Consider the following 18,135-nt stretch of genomic DNA (forward strand, 5'->3'; position numbering starts at 1 on the left):
ATGCTCCTCCTAGGGCACTCACTTCAAAAAACAATGGACAGCCCAAGTCTGTAACTGAAGAGTGAGTGGTTCAAAAATAAATATCCAGCTTGACTGTGAACAAGACTTCATTACCTCTACCTGCACACAAACAGACCCACATACTGGACTACATTTCTTTTATCATTTACCCTCAAGCCTCTGATTACATTCACAGAATTTGTGCAGCATGGACAACAGTCATTTACAGAATGTGTGCTCTCCTATTTCCCTCCTTGGAAGCTTGGATGGAGATTAGATATATTTTTAAAACAGTGGACTAAATCCCTCTTCTTCTGAGATATTCTTCTTCACTGTGTATATTTAGTGTCATGAAGTGTCAGTAGCTGAAACTGGGTAATCCTTGTAAGAGTCAGGCTATTAGATTTTGTATTAAATGTTAAGGCTTTCACAAGCAAAAATTTGAAGTTAGCATACATGGTTGCATTCTGTTCAGAATCCTGTGAAAGAATGTTAGTTTTAAGTTGCTGGAGGGTCCTATTAGCACCTGTGGTACTTGGGCTTCTGATCTTTTTATTGGAAGAAAGAAAGTCATAATGTATAAAACTAGATTAAATTTACGCTGGAATGAGTTTAAAAACCATCTCATTTTCCAGCCTTGATTACTATAGCTCTGACAATGATAATTTAAGTATCTGAGTAGTGCATTAAGAGCTGCTGGATAGACAATATGAACATATGCTGTGTTACGTAGACATGATGGAATTTGAACTGAATCTCTGGTTGATGAAACCGTCTCCCACTCACCTGCAGAGCATGGCTTTGATCACGAGAGAGGGGTTGCCTCTATTTTACTAGTGCTAAGCTGCCACTTTGGGGATTGAGATCTCCTAAAAGGGCCTGTGCAATATAACTGTCTGCCATGTAAGCAACACACATTGTATCAATTAGTAGTAGGCTGAGGCACTCTGGCTATGTGTAAGTACTGGGATACAAAGGGCTCAAGGGAGTTACACACACTAATTTTTACATCCTTAAATGTAAAGATCCATAAAACTCAATCCCACTTGTACAATGCAACAGCCCTTAGGGCTGAATCCTGCTGTGTGCAGATGGAAAGGGGACATAGGGAGCCATTTTCCCTTCTGTCCAGCACTCAGGAGAATGCTATGAACAACTTCCCTGGTTCTAAAGCTGGATAGGATGCAGGACGTGGTGTTCAAAATGAATCAGTGGTGGGGAAAAATGGATACTTTTTTTTAAAAAGTAAGCAAAACTAAAAACCTCTTCCCTCCAAAAATAAATCTGTCCCTTCAGTCACAAGATACTACATTGAGTTCTATACACAAATTTAGGGTTATTTGAGCCACTTTCTACTTCAAAGCGGATTTCAGAGAATTACCTACCTCAAATATTGACATTTGGAGCAGGCTTATATCATATACACCTTTAAAAAGAAAACACTGAAAGCTAAACTAAGACTAACACAGAAACCCATCATCTTGGCCAGAATGCTAGAGGCCTGTTTCTTAAAAAAATAAAACAAAACCATAGACAATTGCTGTATCTATAGGCGCTCACAAAAGGCATATTTTTGAAAAGGGAGACCTAGCTCTTTCAATGCTGTTGAAATATAAAATATGGAGACTTTTCTTCATCTTGGATGAAGGGCTTGGATTTCCATCTCCACGGTGTTCCGGACAAAGGTATAGAGTGCTATCTCATTACAAACCAAATTGCTCAACTTATCTTACCAACATTCTCTTAAGGAACTTCTGTTTTGATAATATATTTCACAGTTACCTGCAGTGGTAAAATGTACACACACTGTACCTGAGTAGACAGTAATTGACTTTATAAGTGTGCTCTTGCGGCAGAACTACTGCCATGGCTTGTTTTAAAATTAATACCTGAAAGAGATATTAGAAAATTTACAGCTGAAGAAACTAAGGACACTAATCCTCAAAAGATGCAGTTACTTGGAGAAAAGTGTTTTCTGTTCTGCGCACTTAAATTAAACTTATTGCATCAAAGCAACTAAAAAATGTGTGCAAACAAGGAAACCATTATTGTGTTCCAGAGTAAGGAGGACCAAGAAGATCAAAGGAAAGAGAGGGTTGAATGTGAGGACTAACACAAAGCCCTAAGAACTCTAAGGTTTTATTGATGTGACATCTTGTGTTGGAAGAAAAATGAAATTTACATGATCAAAAACTTCCACAGATTTTCATAAACAGCAAAAACATTTATAAAACAATGAACCACAGCAGTATTAATGCCCTACAGATTTGTTTAAAAACTTTGAAGAGTGCAGAAGGAGAAACAGGGCACTTTTAAATAAATTTAGGAGGAAAGGGCAAGTCAGAAAAAAAATCCTGATTTTTTATCAGTTGCAAAGTATTGTTAACCTTGTTAGCATATACAGCTGCAAGTGAATATTTGCTTTTAAGTGGTGTGGGCAGCTTTGCACTGAACGAACTCTTCAAAAGTGAGGAAACAGATGCTGTCTCAATTTAAATAATGAAACTGCTGTTCTGTAACAGAATCAGTGGCATAATGAACAGAGCCTTGTAGAAGATGGACCATCTGAAAATTGCAGTTCCAACATTAGACCAGTTCAAGGCATGGTTCCAAGCACAGCATAGCCTGGAAAAACTAGCTCCATCTCAAAACGCTCATTTGAGGTAAGGACTCATGCTATTGCTGTCCCACCGCTCACTGAGTATGCATTTTCCATGTGCTCTTGAGTAGGATATCTGTGGCTAATAGAATCATGGCCAGCATTGGTTGTATGTGGCAACAGCTAGATGAACAGACCTGCTGCTTTTCAATGTACTTTGCACTTCTGTTACTGAAATTCTACACTCTGAGTGAGCACTTTCATCTCCCCACACAGGTGCAAAAACAGTAACCTTGATCCTATTTCATATGCAGAAATCAACCCAAAGGCAAGTAAAACACGCATACATCATCATCCCATTCAATTATTCAGCAGTTTTGCAGACATACTGGAAAAAAAACTAGCATTTGATATAAAAATGGTCTATGGAATCAGTCTAACTTCATTTTCCCCCAAGGATCATAATTCCACGTGTGCACCTAGATCTGTAGAAAAGAAAAAAAAAAATAGGATGAAAATCACATTTCCAGGTTGGGTTTGAACTGTGTGTGTTCGTGTGAAACTGGCTTTACAAGCCCCCGGATTGTTTTCTCAGAATAGAATTACAGACATGAATCCCTTGTGAATTGAAAGGACAGTCTGTACACAGTAATCCTCTTGACCTTTGTTTGAATTACATTTTTCTTCAATTGTTGAAAAATTAAGAGGCAGGCCCAAATTTATGAACCTTCACCCAGCCTTAAGATCTGTGCTTCTGTTCATGAATCCCCCCCAAACCATTCTCTTCATATATGTTCTTGTTTTTGTGGTCAAAACGATGCCCAAATTTTAAATCTGCTCTCAAGTACATTTCTTAACTAATATTTGCAAAGTGCTAATGATGACTTGAAATGTACTGTATAAACTATATATTACCACTATTCAAAATACATTCCAAAGCATGTACAGACATGTATTGCAGATAGGCTTCACAAATAATTTAGTTAAAATGGAGAGTGATGAAGGCCTTCTTGACAGTGTTGAAAACGGTTTAGTTCTGCCTACATGAGCGCTTAAGCCATTGTCTAGACTGGTGCAAGTGCACCAACTGCTGAAAACTGAGACTATGCAATGTTACACTGAAGTCTGTGTTCAGCCAAACATTTCCCCGTAGTAAGGATGATATTCAACTTCTGAAAAATTCCCATTCTGTTCAATTCACAGAACTGAGAGGCACTTTGTTTAGCCTGGATTCTGTTAAGGCATTTGTCGAGGAATGGGCCAATAAACTTCTCTTCTCATCTACAGTGGACTCTTCCACTAAACCCAAATAAAAAGATAGTCACGCCAGCATACAGTGACATAGTTATCTTCTGCATGGTATGAGGTAATACACTTGCATTAAAATGGTCAAGCGTGAACTATTTTCCAACAGCTGGAAAGAAATTCACCAGAATACCATTACACACTATGTATATGCACTGTGAGGGCAGCAAACTTTTAGTTTCAATAAAGCCATTTTTCTAAATGGGAGACTGTACAATTTACCTTTTCTGTTTTGCTGTTTCATCCCATCTGTTGTAGTAAGGGTTCCTGATTCTTTCTCTTTCTGGAAACGACTGTGTAGCTGTTTAATTTCTTTATCATAGTCCTGCCATTCTGGGACAATGCGCACAGCTGCTTGAAGCTTGGGCTCTTTGGTCATTGGATTATTACACTGCAAATGAAACCAATTCATTTTTGAGACAGATGACCTTTGCATACATGCAGAAAAGATAAGTCTGTGTTCACGTAAGTATTTTCAAGCTTCAAATTTGCCTGAGCTTAAAAGAAAACTGAATATGGGGAACACTTTCTACTGAATTAGAGTAGTTTTAATTCCATTATCATCAATGACCAACTGAAAGGAAAGCCCTTCTTGCTGCAGCATCTCTCATAGTTGCTGGAGGGAGTACAGGTTAAAGTCTATTCCCAACTCATGCTAAAATTGCTGCTGTGGTTAGCCAATGCAGGAGGAAGAAGCAAATGAATGCTTGCAAAATGCAAAAAGACAAAACTGCTGGTTCGGAAGACATGGAGAATCTATGTAAGGTACATATATGGCCCTCATCGCCATAGTATTTGCCAGCCTCACACAACACTCCTGGGAGGTTGGGAAGTGCTATTATTATCTCCATCTTCTGGGGTCAGTTCGTCATGCAAGCTCTCTGTTCATCTTCATCTGTTCAAGACAGCACTATAATCCACCAATTTGCCCTCTATGATGCAATCCATCACTTCCTTGGTTTTCCTTGGGGTCTCTTTCTTACTGGCTTCTCCCACCATAGCTTCATTAATCTTCTGCCTGTGTCTGAAGTAGCGCTTCTTGGATTTTGTCAGTCACATCACAGACTGACTTCCATCCTAATGGTTTCATTTCAAAATCTGTTCTTTTGTGTAGCTCTTTTTAGTGCTCAGATACCCATAGGACCTCCCTAAAAGGCTGTTATGGCCAGGGATGAGCTCCCAACATCTATAAAATGTCTAGAAATGGCCACTATCTGATAGCCTCTGGCAGTCAAACTTGCCATCACTTGCCTTCATGTGGCAGAGGTGTTTTAACCAAAAGGTGGTGTGATAAATGAAGGCGGGGGGGTGCGGGGGGAGATAGCGCCCTTTTATGGACACCCAGCCAGCTATAAAGTCCCTCTTGGTGGCTGTTCTCTACTTGCTTTACCTGTAAAGGGTTAACAAGCCCACAGGTAAAAGGAAAGGAGTAGGCACCTGACCAAAAGAACCAATTTGGAGGGCTAGAACTTTTTAAAATTGGGAAAAAACTTCCCTTTGTCTCTATGTTGTGGCTCTCCGGGAAAGAGGGGAACAGAGAGCAATCATGCTATGAGAAGCTTTAAGCCAGGTATGATCATAGATCATCAGATCATACCTAGAACTACTTATTTGGAACCCCCAAATGTGTAAGTAGATCAGGAATGTTTAGAAAGACGCAATTAGGTTTATTTCTGTTTATTTCTTATGGCTAGTGGACTCCTCTGTGCTAACACCAGATGCTTTTGTTTGCTTGTAATCTTTAATCCGAACTCCCAAGAAAGCTATTTTGGGTGCTTAATTTTTGGAATTCCTCTTTAAAAATCTAGCAAAAGCCTAAGTTCCAGATGTATTTTCTCTCTTTCTTTTTTGTTTTAAGAACAGGATTGGATTTTTGGTGTCCTAAGAGGTTTGTGCATATGTTGTTAAATTAGCTGGTGGCAACAGCAGATTTCCTTTGAGTTTTTTTCTCAGCTCTTCCCCAGATGGGGGTTGAAAGGGCTTGTGGGTACCCTACAGGAAGGAATTCCCAAGTGCGCCTTTCTGGTTTCAAAAAGGGATTTTGCATTTGGGTGGTGGCAGCGTTTACCAAGCCAAGGTCAGAAAAAAGCTGTAACCTTGGGAGTTTAATACAAGCCTGGAATGGCAAGTATTAATTTTTAAAAATCCTTGCGGGCCCCCACGTTCTGCACTTGAAGTGCCAGAGTGGGGAATCAGCCTTGACAAGTGGGTATCTGGCACCCTTTAAAAATAACCAGACAGCTCAGGGGAGATGGGACTCTTCAGTCTGGGAGGGAAGCCTACCTAGGAGAAGGAAAACTTTGATTCACCGCCTCCGCCCACAATCCTCAGGTTAAATTTAGCCTGGCCCAACAGGTCTATGGAAAGAAGGTGGGAAGAGAGAGGGCACGTACTCAGTTCAACTGGGGAAAGGCCCCTCTCCCTTCTGTGTGTGACTCACGGATGTAACCAATACATTTTTGTGAAAGGTGAATACGTCAGCCCAAGCGATTTCTACTTTTTGGTCAGTTACCAAAGGGTAATGCTAATAGCTCTATTTCACAACAATACGCTAATGTGTAAACCAATTTAAATCTACTTATGAGCTATAATGACCTTACCAGATCAATAGTTTTTGCTCTCTTCTTTGAAGAATCATCACACCATGTTTCACACCAAAGCCACTCCTGCGGTAGTGATTTAATGGGTACCTGATGGATCATGTTGTTGGGCAAATCCTGTTTGAAGGACAAAATGTATTAGTCGTATCTACAACAGTGAGAGGAAAAAATCATTTACCTTTAGAATTACCAAGGGATGCCCTCTGAGAAATCCTAACCTGTAGAGCAGAATGTACTTTACACCCAAGAAAAAAAAACAAGGGTTTTCTAGTGAGTGAAAGATGACTGATAACGTTGCCTAAACAAAATCTATAAAAGTTAGATTCTCTGGAGAACACCAGAACCCCAGACTGTTTCAACAAACAGTTACCAATTTTAGAGTTCAGTATTCAAAATTAAATTTCAGTTCACTTATCGTTTTGTGAAGTCAGCATATGTGAGGTTTTAACTCCATCTGATAACGGGATATGAATCCAGCTATCAAATGCTCATTGTTGCACTAGACTAGCTCAAATGGCTATTTTCTTAAGAGATATTAACAATAGATGCCTCTTGGTGCTTGTACAGTTGTTTAGAAGACAGAGCAATCGTCCCATGGCACTATAACAGCACAAATACTCTGTCCAACAGTCCCACTGACTAGTAACACTAATGGAAACATTGGTAACCTATACACAAGATTATTCTAATACAGTAACTCCTCACCTAACATTGTAGTTATGTTCCTGAAAAATGCTACTTTGGATTCACTTAACATTGTTTCGCTTAATTTCCCCATAAGAATTAATGTAAATAGGGAGGGATTAGGTGCTAGGGGAAAACTTTTTGCCAGATAAAAGACTATATTTTATATATAATAATACTATACACAACAATGATAATTGTGAAGCTTGGTTGAGGTGGTGATGTCAGAAGGTGAGATTTCCCAGAGAATGCTTTACTGCTAAATGATGAACTAGCACTGAGCTGAGCCCTCAAGAGTTAACACGTTGTTAATGTAGCCTCGCACTCTACAAGGCAGCAGTAATGGAGGAAGGGGAGACAGCATGGAAGAGAGAGACAGAGACACACCATGTGTGAGAGAGAGAGAGAGAGAGAGAGAGAGACAGACAGACAAGCATTACCCTTTTAAGTATGCTGACCGCACTTGAATTACATTGCCCTTTTAAGTAGATCGGCAAGTTGAGACAGCAGCTGCTGCCAGCAAGCTCCCTCCATCATGAGCCCTTTCATGTCCACCCCCTGCTCTGTGGAAATGGGGTAAAGTAGCGGGGGACAGGAGTGGGGGGAAGGGGGCACCCTGACATTAGCACCCTTATTCTCCCTCCCCACCCACACAGGAAGCAGAAGGCTCCCCGGAGCAGCTCCAAGGCGGGGGGGAGGGACAGCTGAACTGCCTGGCAATTGATAGCCCACACAGGGAACTTAGGAGAGCGGGGAGCTGATGGGGGGCTGCCAGTCCACCCTGGTTTCAAGCTCCCACCAGCTAGCTCCAACGGGCTGCTCTTTCTGCAGGCAGTGGATAAAGCAGGCAGCTGCCAAACAATCTTAAGGGAGCATTGCACAACTTTAAACGAGCATGTTCCCTAACTGACCAGCAATGTAATAACGCAACAACTTTAACCAGGACGACTAAGTGAGGAGTTACTGTACTGTATAAAGTTCAGATACATAAAGTCAATGCACTAACATACATGCAGTTTAGCACATGGCACATTATAAATAAAGATGAGTATTTGAATATACATGAAGCTTTCTTTGGTCTATAACTAGGAAAACCCAGGGCAGACTGGACAGCTCAAGAAATTGGAAATGGGTTAGAGAGACTTTCACCTCCACAACACTAATTCCAATCTGGTCAATGCTAGTAGTAACCAAACATTACGATCTAAAAACTTCTCATTGTCTTATAAAATGAATTGAATGGTGGTCTCAGGACACTTTCTAAGAGAAAGATGTCCATACCAAAGAAGCCTCCATAACACTTTGGTATTGTTTTGTTGACTGTATCGACTGAGAGGCCAAGGAGTGAACAGACACTGAGATAACTGTCACACCCAGAGATGTGTCTTAAACTTGTACTGAGAGCCACCTGCAAGGCAGTAAGGAAACTTGAATTTCATGATTGCGTGATTGTTTGGTTTTTTTTTTGTAATGTAGGACTTCAGTGGGAAACTAAAGTTTTAAGAATCAACGCAGTCTCTGAAGAACTAAAACACTCAATACAGAAGGACTACAGTGTTCCTATTGGGGAACCTTCCACAATGCCATTTCATGAGGCTTGGTTTCATTTTTTTGAAACCTTACTAAAATCTCTACCAAATACTGAAAAGCTAATAGTCAATGAAAATAATGTTAAAGATTAAACACAACGGACCAGAAGAAAAATGCATGTAAAGCTAAAATAGTATTCTGCCTTGAATTCACCTCACATCTAACTTCTATAGAACTCAGAATCCAATGTACTGTATATGCTGCAACATTAATGGTAACACTCATTATTGCTGTTGAAAGTTGTCACTGTGTCTGATGAAGCCAAGTAGAGGCGTGGGACTGGTTCAAGGCTTCAGAACAACATTGCCTAACACATGGTAGTTTTAAGCCAATGAAGAAATCTCTGAATTAAGCATCAGATTAAAGTGCAATCTTTAAACAGAGCTGTTTTAAGAAGAAAAGGTATATGACCTTGATAGGAATTAAAGACAGAGTCTTAAGTATCTGAAAGCTAGCATCTAACTGCAAAAACTAAAAACCGAAGTATACACACCTGATCAAGGTTGGAAAGACTGTTAGGATCTTGACTCAGCCCTTGATATTGTCCTCTGAGCCGGTCTCCAGCAGCTATCTTCCTAAACTTTTTCAGATCCACAACATATAGAGCACTAAACACAAATAACAGGTTGTTAATAACATGAAGCCTGACTGATGTATTCATTTACAAAATTCAAAAAGAATGTAATCTTGGACCCTCCCAGACAAACTAGGTTGTGATGTATAAATTCAAGGATTCTTCAAAAACAATATCCTTGTATTGCTGTCTCATTATCCATTTTTTCCCATTACCTTCAAAATTTAACCCAGATATATCTCCTGGCAACTAACATCCGTTCAGTTAATCTGTAAAAGCTACAGCAAATGCTCTAGCCTAATATGTCAAGTGGAAATTCAGAGGCTGCCCAAGCTTACATGATGGAGCCCAGAAAAAGAAAGCATTGAGCAAACCCTCCAAACACATAGCAGACATGGATTTCATTGCATACACATGAACTTCAACCAAAGTTTGCTAGCAACAATGGCAAATATTGTTTCAAGTTTTCCACAAGTTGCTTTTTTTTTTAAAAAACACCAAACGAGCCCTACAGTCTATCTGGTAAAACTGAATTCTTCAATACCTGATGTGATATTTTCTTCCAGCCAAGTGACTTGCCCAGTATCCTGACTTCCAGAACCTGTAGCCATCCATCTCTTTACGGCTTTCACAGAATGGAGTATAGCCATATGGTGCACCATCCAAATTGAAGTCTCTTAACTCTTTGAGGTCTGTGCGCACAATCTAGCAAAGGGAAATGGAAATGTATTTTGTTTAGCATGGACACAGACTTCGGAAAGCTGGTGTGGGGGGTTATTTTTGAGGTGTGGGTGAGGACTCTATAGTTAAAGCTGAATAAGCATTTAGAGAAAGGTTACTTATTATCGGTGCATTCTACATTGTATTAGTGGACGAAGATAAAGTCCCTGCCCCACACAAATCAGAATAGGATAATGCACATCATCATTCAAGTAACAAAGATATAAAGAATCCAAAATAGACTCGGTTATTAGAATTAAAGCTATAAAAGGAGAATCTGGTATCTAGGTCATGGTACCTACAAATAACTTGACTTAGGGTATGTCTACACTGCAGTTAAAAACCTGTGTCTGACCCATGGCAGCTGACTCAGGCTCAGGCTGGAGCCTAGGCTGTTAGACCCTGACAGATAGGACGGTGCTAGCGCGCGAGCGCCAGCCTGAGCCCAAATATCTACACCACGATTAAACAGCCTCTTAAGTCCAAGCCCATGTCAGCTGGCACAGGCCAGCCGCAGGTGTCTAATTGCAGTGTACACATACCCAGAGCCATCACTCTATATCTGACCTCTCAGTCCTCATCCTCAAAGGAAACCTGTACAACATTTTCAACAGATGAGTCTGGGAATTTAAAATCATAAGTTTGCTAAAAACCATTGACTTAACAAAGACACTGGGTTTGTGGCTCATTACAACAATTTGTACCACACCCTGCCGCCTATTAACTCTTAATTGCCTACTTCATTTTAAGTGATGCGAACCCCTTATGCTTAACCTGTCCCACCTTGTATCTAGTTTGGGCACTCCGGTTACCTTCTCCAGACATGAGGAAGCGCTCTGTGAAGCTTGAAAGCTTGTCCCTTCCACCAACAGAAGTTGGTCCAATAAAAGATATTATTTCGCCCACTTTGTCTCTTGACAAAAGTAGGCCCCTGGGGTGCTGTGATGGCTGCTTATCTTGCTGATAGGATTTGTGCTATCCTCTTCTATTTGTTATAGCCACATTTTCTAACTTTTGAGTGCTTTGCTTTGCAACCTTCATAATGTTCTTTTAACATAGGTGTTTTTGTATTTCACTCCATTTACTACATGTACGCTGACCTTGTAATTCCTGCCAGTGACCCCAAAGCCATCAGATAGCTTACCTGATCAGCATCCACAAAAAGGAATTTATCAACCACCAATGGGAACAGCACATCCAGAAAAAGGATCTTGTAACCCCAGATAATGCGCTGTTTCTCTGTTTGCTGGTGAAGCCATCGGGGCCATTTGTATTGGACAAGCTCATACTGGAAATTATATTTCTCTGCCATGTATGGAATGAACTCCTGGGGAGGGAAAAATTAATTGTCTCAACTGCATTTCTGGGTTTGTCCCATTATAGCAAAACCAGGTAGAAGAAAAGACAATTTTTAAAAAGAAGAAAAGGCCCAAGAGACTTTGCAGCCTTTGGGTAAAGCACAATTTTTTTTTTCTAAATAGGTTTTTTGTTTTAAGCAAATGTAAATGTAATCGCAAACAATAATAAAAAAAATAAAATATAAAGGGGTCCCAACTTCGTGTGACAGTCACACATCAGAAGTGTAACTGTCAGAATGTAGTCTTTGAAATCCATCTAAACATCTTAGGATCCCTTCAATCCCCAAAGTTATGACACTGATCTATTTTATAACAGATCCAGGGGTGAAGGGTTTGATTTACAAGAAGAGATTACTTGAGTTTAATATGAAATACTGGAATAAACCTAAAAGGGAAAAAGGTAAGATAAACATTAGGAAAAGATTCCCAACAAAGATCCACTTGGCTGTGCAAGTTTCCCCAAGTGAAGTGGCAGAAGCCACAACTCTTGAACAATGAATATAAGCCCTGAAAAAATTCTAATAAGTGTACATTAGAGAATAATCCTGGATCAGCAGAGAATTGGGACTAGAGAACCTAAGAAATCTTCTCCTGCTATCCCCCTCTAACTCATTTGATAATTGCAATTGAATACTTCGGCGACTGCCGTATTTTAACATAAACCTAGTACTCAAACAATATAACGGCATATATTCATGCCTAGTTTTTAATACCATTAAAGGCTAATAAATGATTTCGCTGACTGACTTTGTATTGCTCCCAAGATGTCACAATGCACCCTCTGAAAATGTGTATTATAAAAGAAAAAGTAACCAGACGTCTTAATGATACTAAAACAATCCTAATTTTGGAAAAAGATGCTGGTTAAGCCAAGATTGTTACTTGTCCAACAAATCCATGATGTGGAGTCTGCACTGAGCGGGAAATAATGTACTGCTGGCCAAAGGTAGCACATTACTTCCCCACTGGAACAAGGAGGGCTGAGAGGCAGCACAGACTGTAAAGTCACAGAATCTAGCCCTTAGTTGATTTCTTTCTGTATAAACAGACTCTTCATTTAGAATGAACTGCCAAACAAGATCAGACCCATGGCCCACCAAGGCCAGTGTTATGTCTCTGACAGTAGCTAATGCCAGATGAATCAGAGGAAGGCGTAAAATCACTTTAATAGACAGTCATGCATTAACATGCCCATGGAGAATGTTTTTTCCTAGGCATTTAAGGTTGTCTCATCTCCTGAAGCATCAGGGTTGATGTGTCATATATGTGTATACCCCATCTTATTCATATACATGTGTAATCCTTTTTTGAATCCTGTTAAGCACTCTGCCTCTATAAATGGTTGCCACAGGTTAATTGTGTTACATAAAAAAAGTATTTCCATACGTTAGTTTTTTATTTTCTGCCTTCTGATTCCCCTTGTTCTTGGTTTAGTATGTGTGCACAACTGGCCTCCTCTATAGCCCTGTTGATTTTATAAATATCTTTCATACCACCTATTATTCTCCTCTCAAAAATTAAAAGGTCCTAATATTTTTAGTGTTTCTTCATATGGAACTTTTTCCATGCCTCTAATTGTTGGCATTGCCTATCTCTGGGCTTTGTCTCTTTCTGCTCAGTCATTAACACTCTCCCTCCCCCCACCTCACAGGTCAGGCACACCTTCCTCATGCAATTTAAAAAGAAGCCTCTATTTAACAGCCACACCTTTATCATGAACATTGCCATGCAAACCACAAGGAAAAGCAGTTCAAACAATAGAAGCAAAAGAATCTAAACAAAGATATGAAGAATTCTCTTACTCCAATTTGCTACTGTGTGCAACTCCCTCCTTATATACCCCCTTACAAAGTTAACCCACTGTAAAACTGATCTTCACTAACAAAAACTTCTTAATCAGAAAAATAAGACTGCAACTACGCTTCTTGTTTGTCAAAATAAAGAGATATCAGTAGATTATACATAGCTTTTCATGTTGATTAGTATGGGACTCATCTACCTGTTCAAAGAACAGATATTTAAAAAAATGAGGTAAGATGACAAATGAAATAACCCTTAGAAAAGACTTTTACTTTTACTTGTGCCCCTAGTAAAAGATTTAGTAACAAACCTTGAACATAGGTGACAAATAGTTCTTCAAGAACCAGAATTTCACTGGAGTCTCAGTGTGTTTCAGCACAGATAACATCATTATACTATCAAAAGCAAAAAAGAACAACGTTTTTGTACATTTAATCAACAGGAAAAACTCCCCCAATCGTAAAGACCACTAGCGTTATTGCTAAGACAAAGTTCGTAGAGCCCAGCTCTGCAGAAAGCTCTCTCAGTGTAATGGTTAGATTATAGATGGCTATTTTCCTACATTATTCTAGTGAATGCAATTTGTGCCAGATTACTGACCATTATGCACCAAAAAGAAAACAAACAGCTGCAGCCTATTAAAATCAGCTTAAATACCTAAGTACAAAATATTTTTTTTTAAAATACTGAATAATTTATGCATGGATATAAAAAGTGAGTCGTTCTCTAATCCAATATACAGTAAATCAAATAATAGGACAGTGATCAACTGCCCTATTATCTATTAGATAAACAGCTTAAATCTATTTTAGCTACTTGTAAAGAGCAAAATAGCATAAGAATACAAATAAAAGTCATAGAATAAATATCTTGTGCTTTTAAAATCAACTTTTTCATCTTTGCCTTAAGGTTTGTTCTATGAATATTGATGTGTAGCAGAGCGAAACCTACAATGATATTGCAGCTCAGTGAGAACTACTAAACAAAGCTTGCCTTAACAGTTCACTTCCTGTAAACTGCATAAACAGAAACATTTATAAAATACACTAAAGCTTCCAATTGCTTTGAATCTAATGGGAGTTTTATCACTGGATTTCATTTTTTTCAATATTACCCTTATTAAGTAAGAAGACATATGCCAAGTGAAATAGCCAGTGTTTAACAACTCTGCACCAAACTATTCATATGTAACAGAAATGGTCAGATTATTATTTAAAAGGAGATTTGAAGCTTCCAACTACTTTTTTAAGTAGATAGCAATACATCTACCGACTGAGAAACAAAAATTACAGTCTCTAGACTAACCGGAGGAATCTTTCATACAGGTGTCCTGAAGCCACAGAGAATATATTAATCACGTCATCTTTATCTTGTTTCACTTCATCATTCTTCTGCCCACCTGTAAATCCCCTAAAATCAGGAAAAAATATAGTCCTCGTTAGAATACTTATACCTGTCTACAATGTCATGTAGAAAACTGGGCTTTTCCCCCATGCCAAATCTCTCACTTCCCAGTCTGGCAGGGGTCGAGTGTGCTGCAGACACAATGTGCTCAGACCTGGGAGGGAAGGCATGCTTGGTGTTGCCAGTTGATTTATATTATTGATGGGCCCTGAAAAGAGTCCTGTTAATGAGACCTCTTCAGCCCTAAAGGGGCTGCCTGTGATGTGGGGCCTTTAGAAGATGTACAATGATCCAGGGCACGAAGAAAGGCACACCGTAACCTTTTACAGAAGGGAGAAGGAAAACACAGTTACAAAGCAATGCCCATCTTGTTCTGCATAGCTGAATAAAGTGGACTCTCAGGAATTACTGATAGTGTAGTTTTAAAAATTACACCCTCAAACCCAGTACCATTTATAAACAGAATTGCTATAGATTATTGGTTCTTTAGGTCCATCATTAAAATACCAGACAATCTTTCAGTCTCTAGAGACTTGCATGATGTCAGTGAACAGACAACTATTTTTACCACTTAAGAGACTCCCAAAATCCAGACTCATTCTCACTGGTTCCATCACTTAGTAAATCTTCATTCATCATGTCTAGTTTCTTCTGAACCTGCAAATGTAAACACTGCATTAGCCAACAAATTTTATTAATAGCTGAGAAAATAGCTACAAAATACTAAGCAGTCATCACCACACCATGTTTTTATTTGAATAATGTCCATCTGCACACAACTTAGGCCACATTAAGATACTTATCAGAAGGGACAATAACTCACTAGTGTTTTTCACTAGTAAATTTTAACACAAAATTCAAACTAGTTCCAGAGGCTTTAAGACCTTTGACTTTAGAAGGCTAAAACTTATCAAAATGCATTTGTGTCATCATCTTCAATGATGGAAACTGGAGAAAAATTTAACACTACTCTCCATATTGGCCAAAAAGAGTCCACTAAGACATTAGGAGTGCAGCACCAGAGCGAAGCAACTTAATCACGGTAGATTTAATAGGTGAGAAGGCCACATCCAAAAACCAGAGCCAAACAGAAATGCAAAACAGAAATTTTGGGAGGAAGAGAGGAGAAGGCTATGCTGCAACCATCACCATCAATGGATTAATCTGGTTTCATTTTGTAGCTACACTTCCATCTGCTGTGTGCTCTCTGAGGGAGAGACAGCATCAGATAACCACAGAGCTGATGATAGAAGGTAGATAAGCACAGGTCTTTAATAATGTATATGATAACCAGTTGTTAAAAACATATCCATAATGGTAGTTACACTACTGGCTGGCTATTAATTTGTTATATAATCATTACTAGGAGTGGAGGAGGAAGCATATTGAACATGATTAAGGGATATATTTTTAAGATTTTGCACTCAGTTGAGCCTGTAAAAAGTGAGCACAATTGTGTTGCTAATTTGCATGCAAATTAGAGCAACCATATGTCAAATCCCTCATTCTGCACATACAATCACTAATTATATGCATGACAATAAAAAAGGGCTTAAATGTATTTAGTGTAAGTGCTACTATAATACTGCTGGCACCACACAGATACTGTTCCAAACTTAGCACCTCATTGATAAAATTCTCTTCCAATTTACATTCACACGATTGCTTCCTTTTCAATTTTATAATTCAGCTCACTTTTCTTATATAATTGATATGGTGCTCTTGTATATTAATATTATTCTACTGTGTGCTGGAAGTGAACAGTGTTTTATAAATAATTAAACCATTTATTATTACTATTTATAACCCAGGAGCCAGGATAAATGGACCCCACGAATGAGGTTCCACACCCTCCCCCAACCCTCCACTAAATGTACTGTTGACATAGGACTTGAGATGGACCTTCATACCAACAATGCAAATATCAGATAGGTAATATGTTCCAAGAGACAGACTATAGACTGGGTGTCTGGAGTCCTGGATTTTAATCTAAACTCTGCCATTGACCTGCCCTTCAATTTACACAATCACTTCACCGCTCTGTGCTTCTGTTTCCCCTCTGTAAAACTGGGATAATGATATTTATATTTCTTTGTAAAGTGCTTTAAGGTCTATGGATGAAATGCATTGTTAGGGACCTGATCCACAGCCCAGTGAAATCAATGGGGGGAGTCCTATTTACTTCAGTGAGTTTTTCCCACTGATTTCAATAGGCTTTGGATCAGGCCATATAAGACCGAACTGTTGTTATAAACAGCTTAGTAACAGTATAGTGCCATCCCTTTCCCCAAAAAGTGCATGCATAATCTAAGTATCTTGAGGCTTCTGCTTTATTTTGCACACACTGCCTCTGGTGTAAGTTTATAGGAGGGATGATTAGTTCTTAAAAAAAAAAAAAAAAAAAACCTTGTTCCCACTGCCATTGTCCAAGACCTCAAACTAACCATCCTACTTCAAGAGGAGCTTGTACAGTTTTCAAACTCACCTTCACTTTAATAATTTTGCTCTTGAAGTTGTTGAGAACAACAGTAACTTCACTGGCATCAGGTGGAGAATCTGTACCATCATGGCTAGAAATAAAAAAAAATATTTAGCTTTGTAACCATCATCACAGAACTGGGGCCATTTTGTTTCCTATTTCTTCTTCATGAGCACTTGTCAGAAAGATCTTTTTCCTAACAGCCTAGTTCCCTCCCTGACTAAACCTTAACACCATAAAACATACAAACCTATCCAATAAATACAAAAGTGAACATGCTCATACACGATCACAAAGGGAATTTATTTGATTTAATCTTATGGAACAAATAGTGTGTCTGGCAAGGCATGCAATTTTCATTTAACAATGAGTTGCAATTTGTAAAGGAACTGTTAGATCCATAGATACCAATATTATGTGTGTCCAGTTCAAAATGTTCACAAGAAGAAAAACAAAAAGATACCATATAGCCTCACCTGTAGATTCTATAGATGTCCTCAGACCTCCCCTTTCTGAGTCTCAAAACCCAAGCCCCAGGATTGGCTTTTAATTGGAAGTAGCCCTGTAAAGGAAAAAAGCAACATGCTGTTTTAGCTGAAAATCAAGACTACTTTTGCTGTGGTTTCCTAGCAGTATACAGTTTGACCATTTTTCCTTATCAGCCATTTTAGATTTGTATGTATTTGCTCATAAATCAGCTGATTAAAACATCTTTAAACTTCAAAACCCAGATAAGAACAGGAAAGGTTCTACCAGTTCCAGTGAAATTTCCCATTTCAAAGTAAGGAATACTCATGGAACGGGTAGAATCTTTCAAACAGATGGAGTTTTTTCAAGTAGTTACTGTCGGAGCAGAAACCAAACACAGACTTTCAGCCTGTTTTTCTGCAAAGATGACCCAGAATGTCTAACTTGTGGGCTTCCCTCAATGGCAGAAAAAAAAATATATTTCAAGCCACCACCAGATAACCACTGTAATGATCCATAAAAGATACAGCTTCAGTACACAATGTTTGGTTCAT

At 38.9% G+C, this 18,135-nt stretch overlaps 1 protein-coding gene across 1 annotated transcript in view; it reads right to left on the reverse strand.

The window, feature by feature from the left end:
- Nucleotides 1-282: 282 nt before the first annotated feature.
- The window catches only part of UGGT1 (UDP-glucose glycoprotein glucosyltransferase 1), a 96,211-nt gene continuing 78,358 nt past the window's right edge, over nt 283-18,135 (reverse strand). The window contains 11 exon segments of the mRNA XM_027818659.3: nt 283-3,084; nt 4,127-4,295; nt 6,505-6,621; nt 9,272-9,386; nt 9,897-10,057; nt 11,217-11,399; nt 13,541-13,625; nt 14,536-14,640; nt 15,203-15,291; nt 17,120-17,204; nt 17,590-17,675. Of these exon segments, the coding sequence (XP_027674460.3) occupies nt 3,059-3,084; nt 4,127-4,295; nt 6,505-6,621; nt 9,272-9,386; nt 9,897-10,057; nt 11,217-11,399; nt 13,541-13,625; nt 14,536-14,640; nt 15,203-15,291; nt 17,120-17,204; nt 17,590-17,675 (1,221 nt within the window). The 3' untranslated portion in view covers nt 283-3,058.

The sequence above is a fragment of the Chelonia mydas genome, chromosome 9 (assembly GCF_015237465.2).
Source record: "Chelonia mydas isolate rCheMyd1 chromosome 9, rCheMyd1.pri.v2, whole genome shotgun sequence".
In the NCBI taxonomy this organism is placed as follows: domain Eukaryota; kingdom Metazoa; phylum Chordata; order Testudines; family Cheloniidae; genus Chelonia; species Chelonia mydas.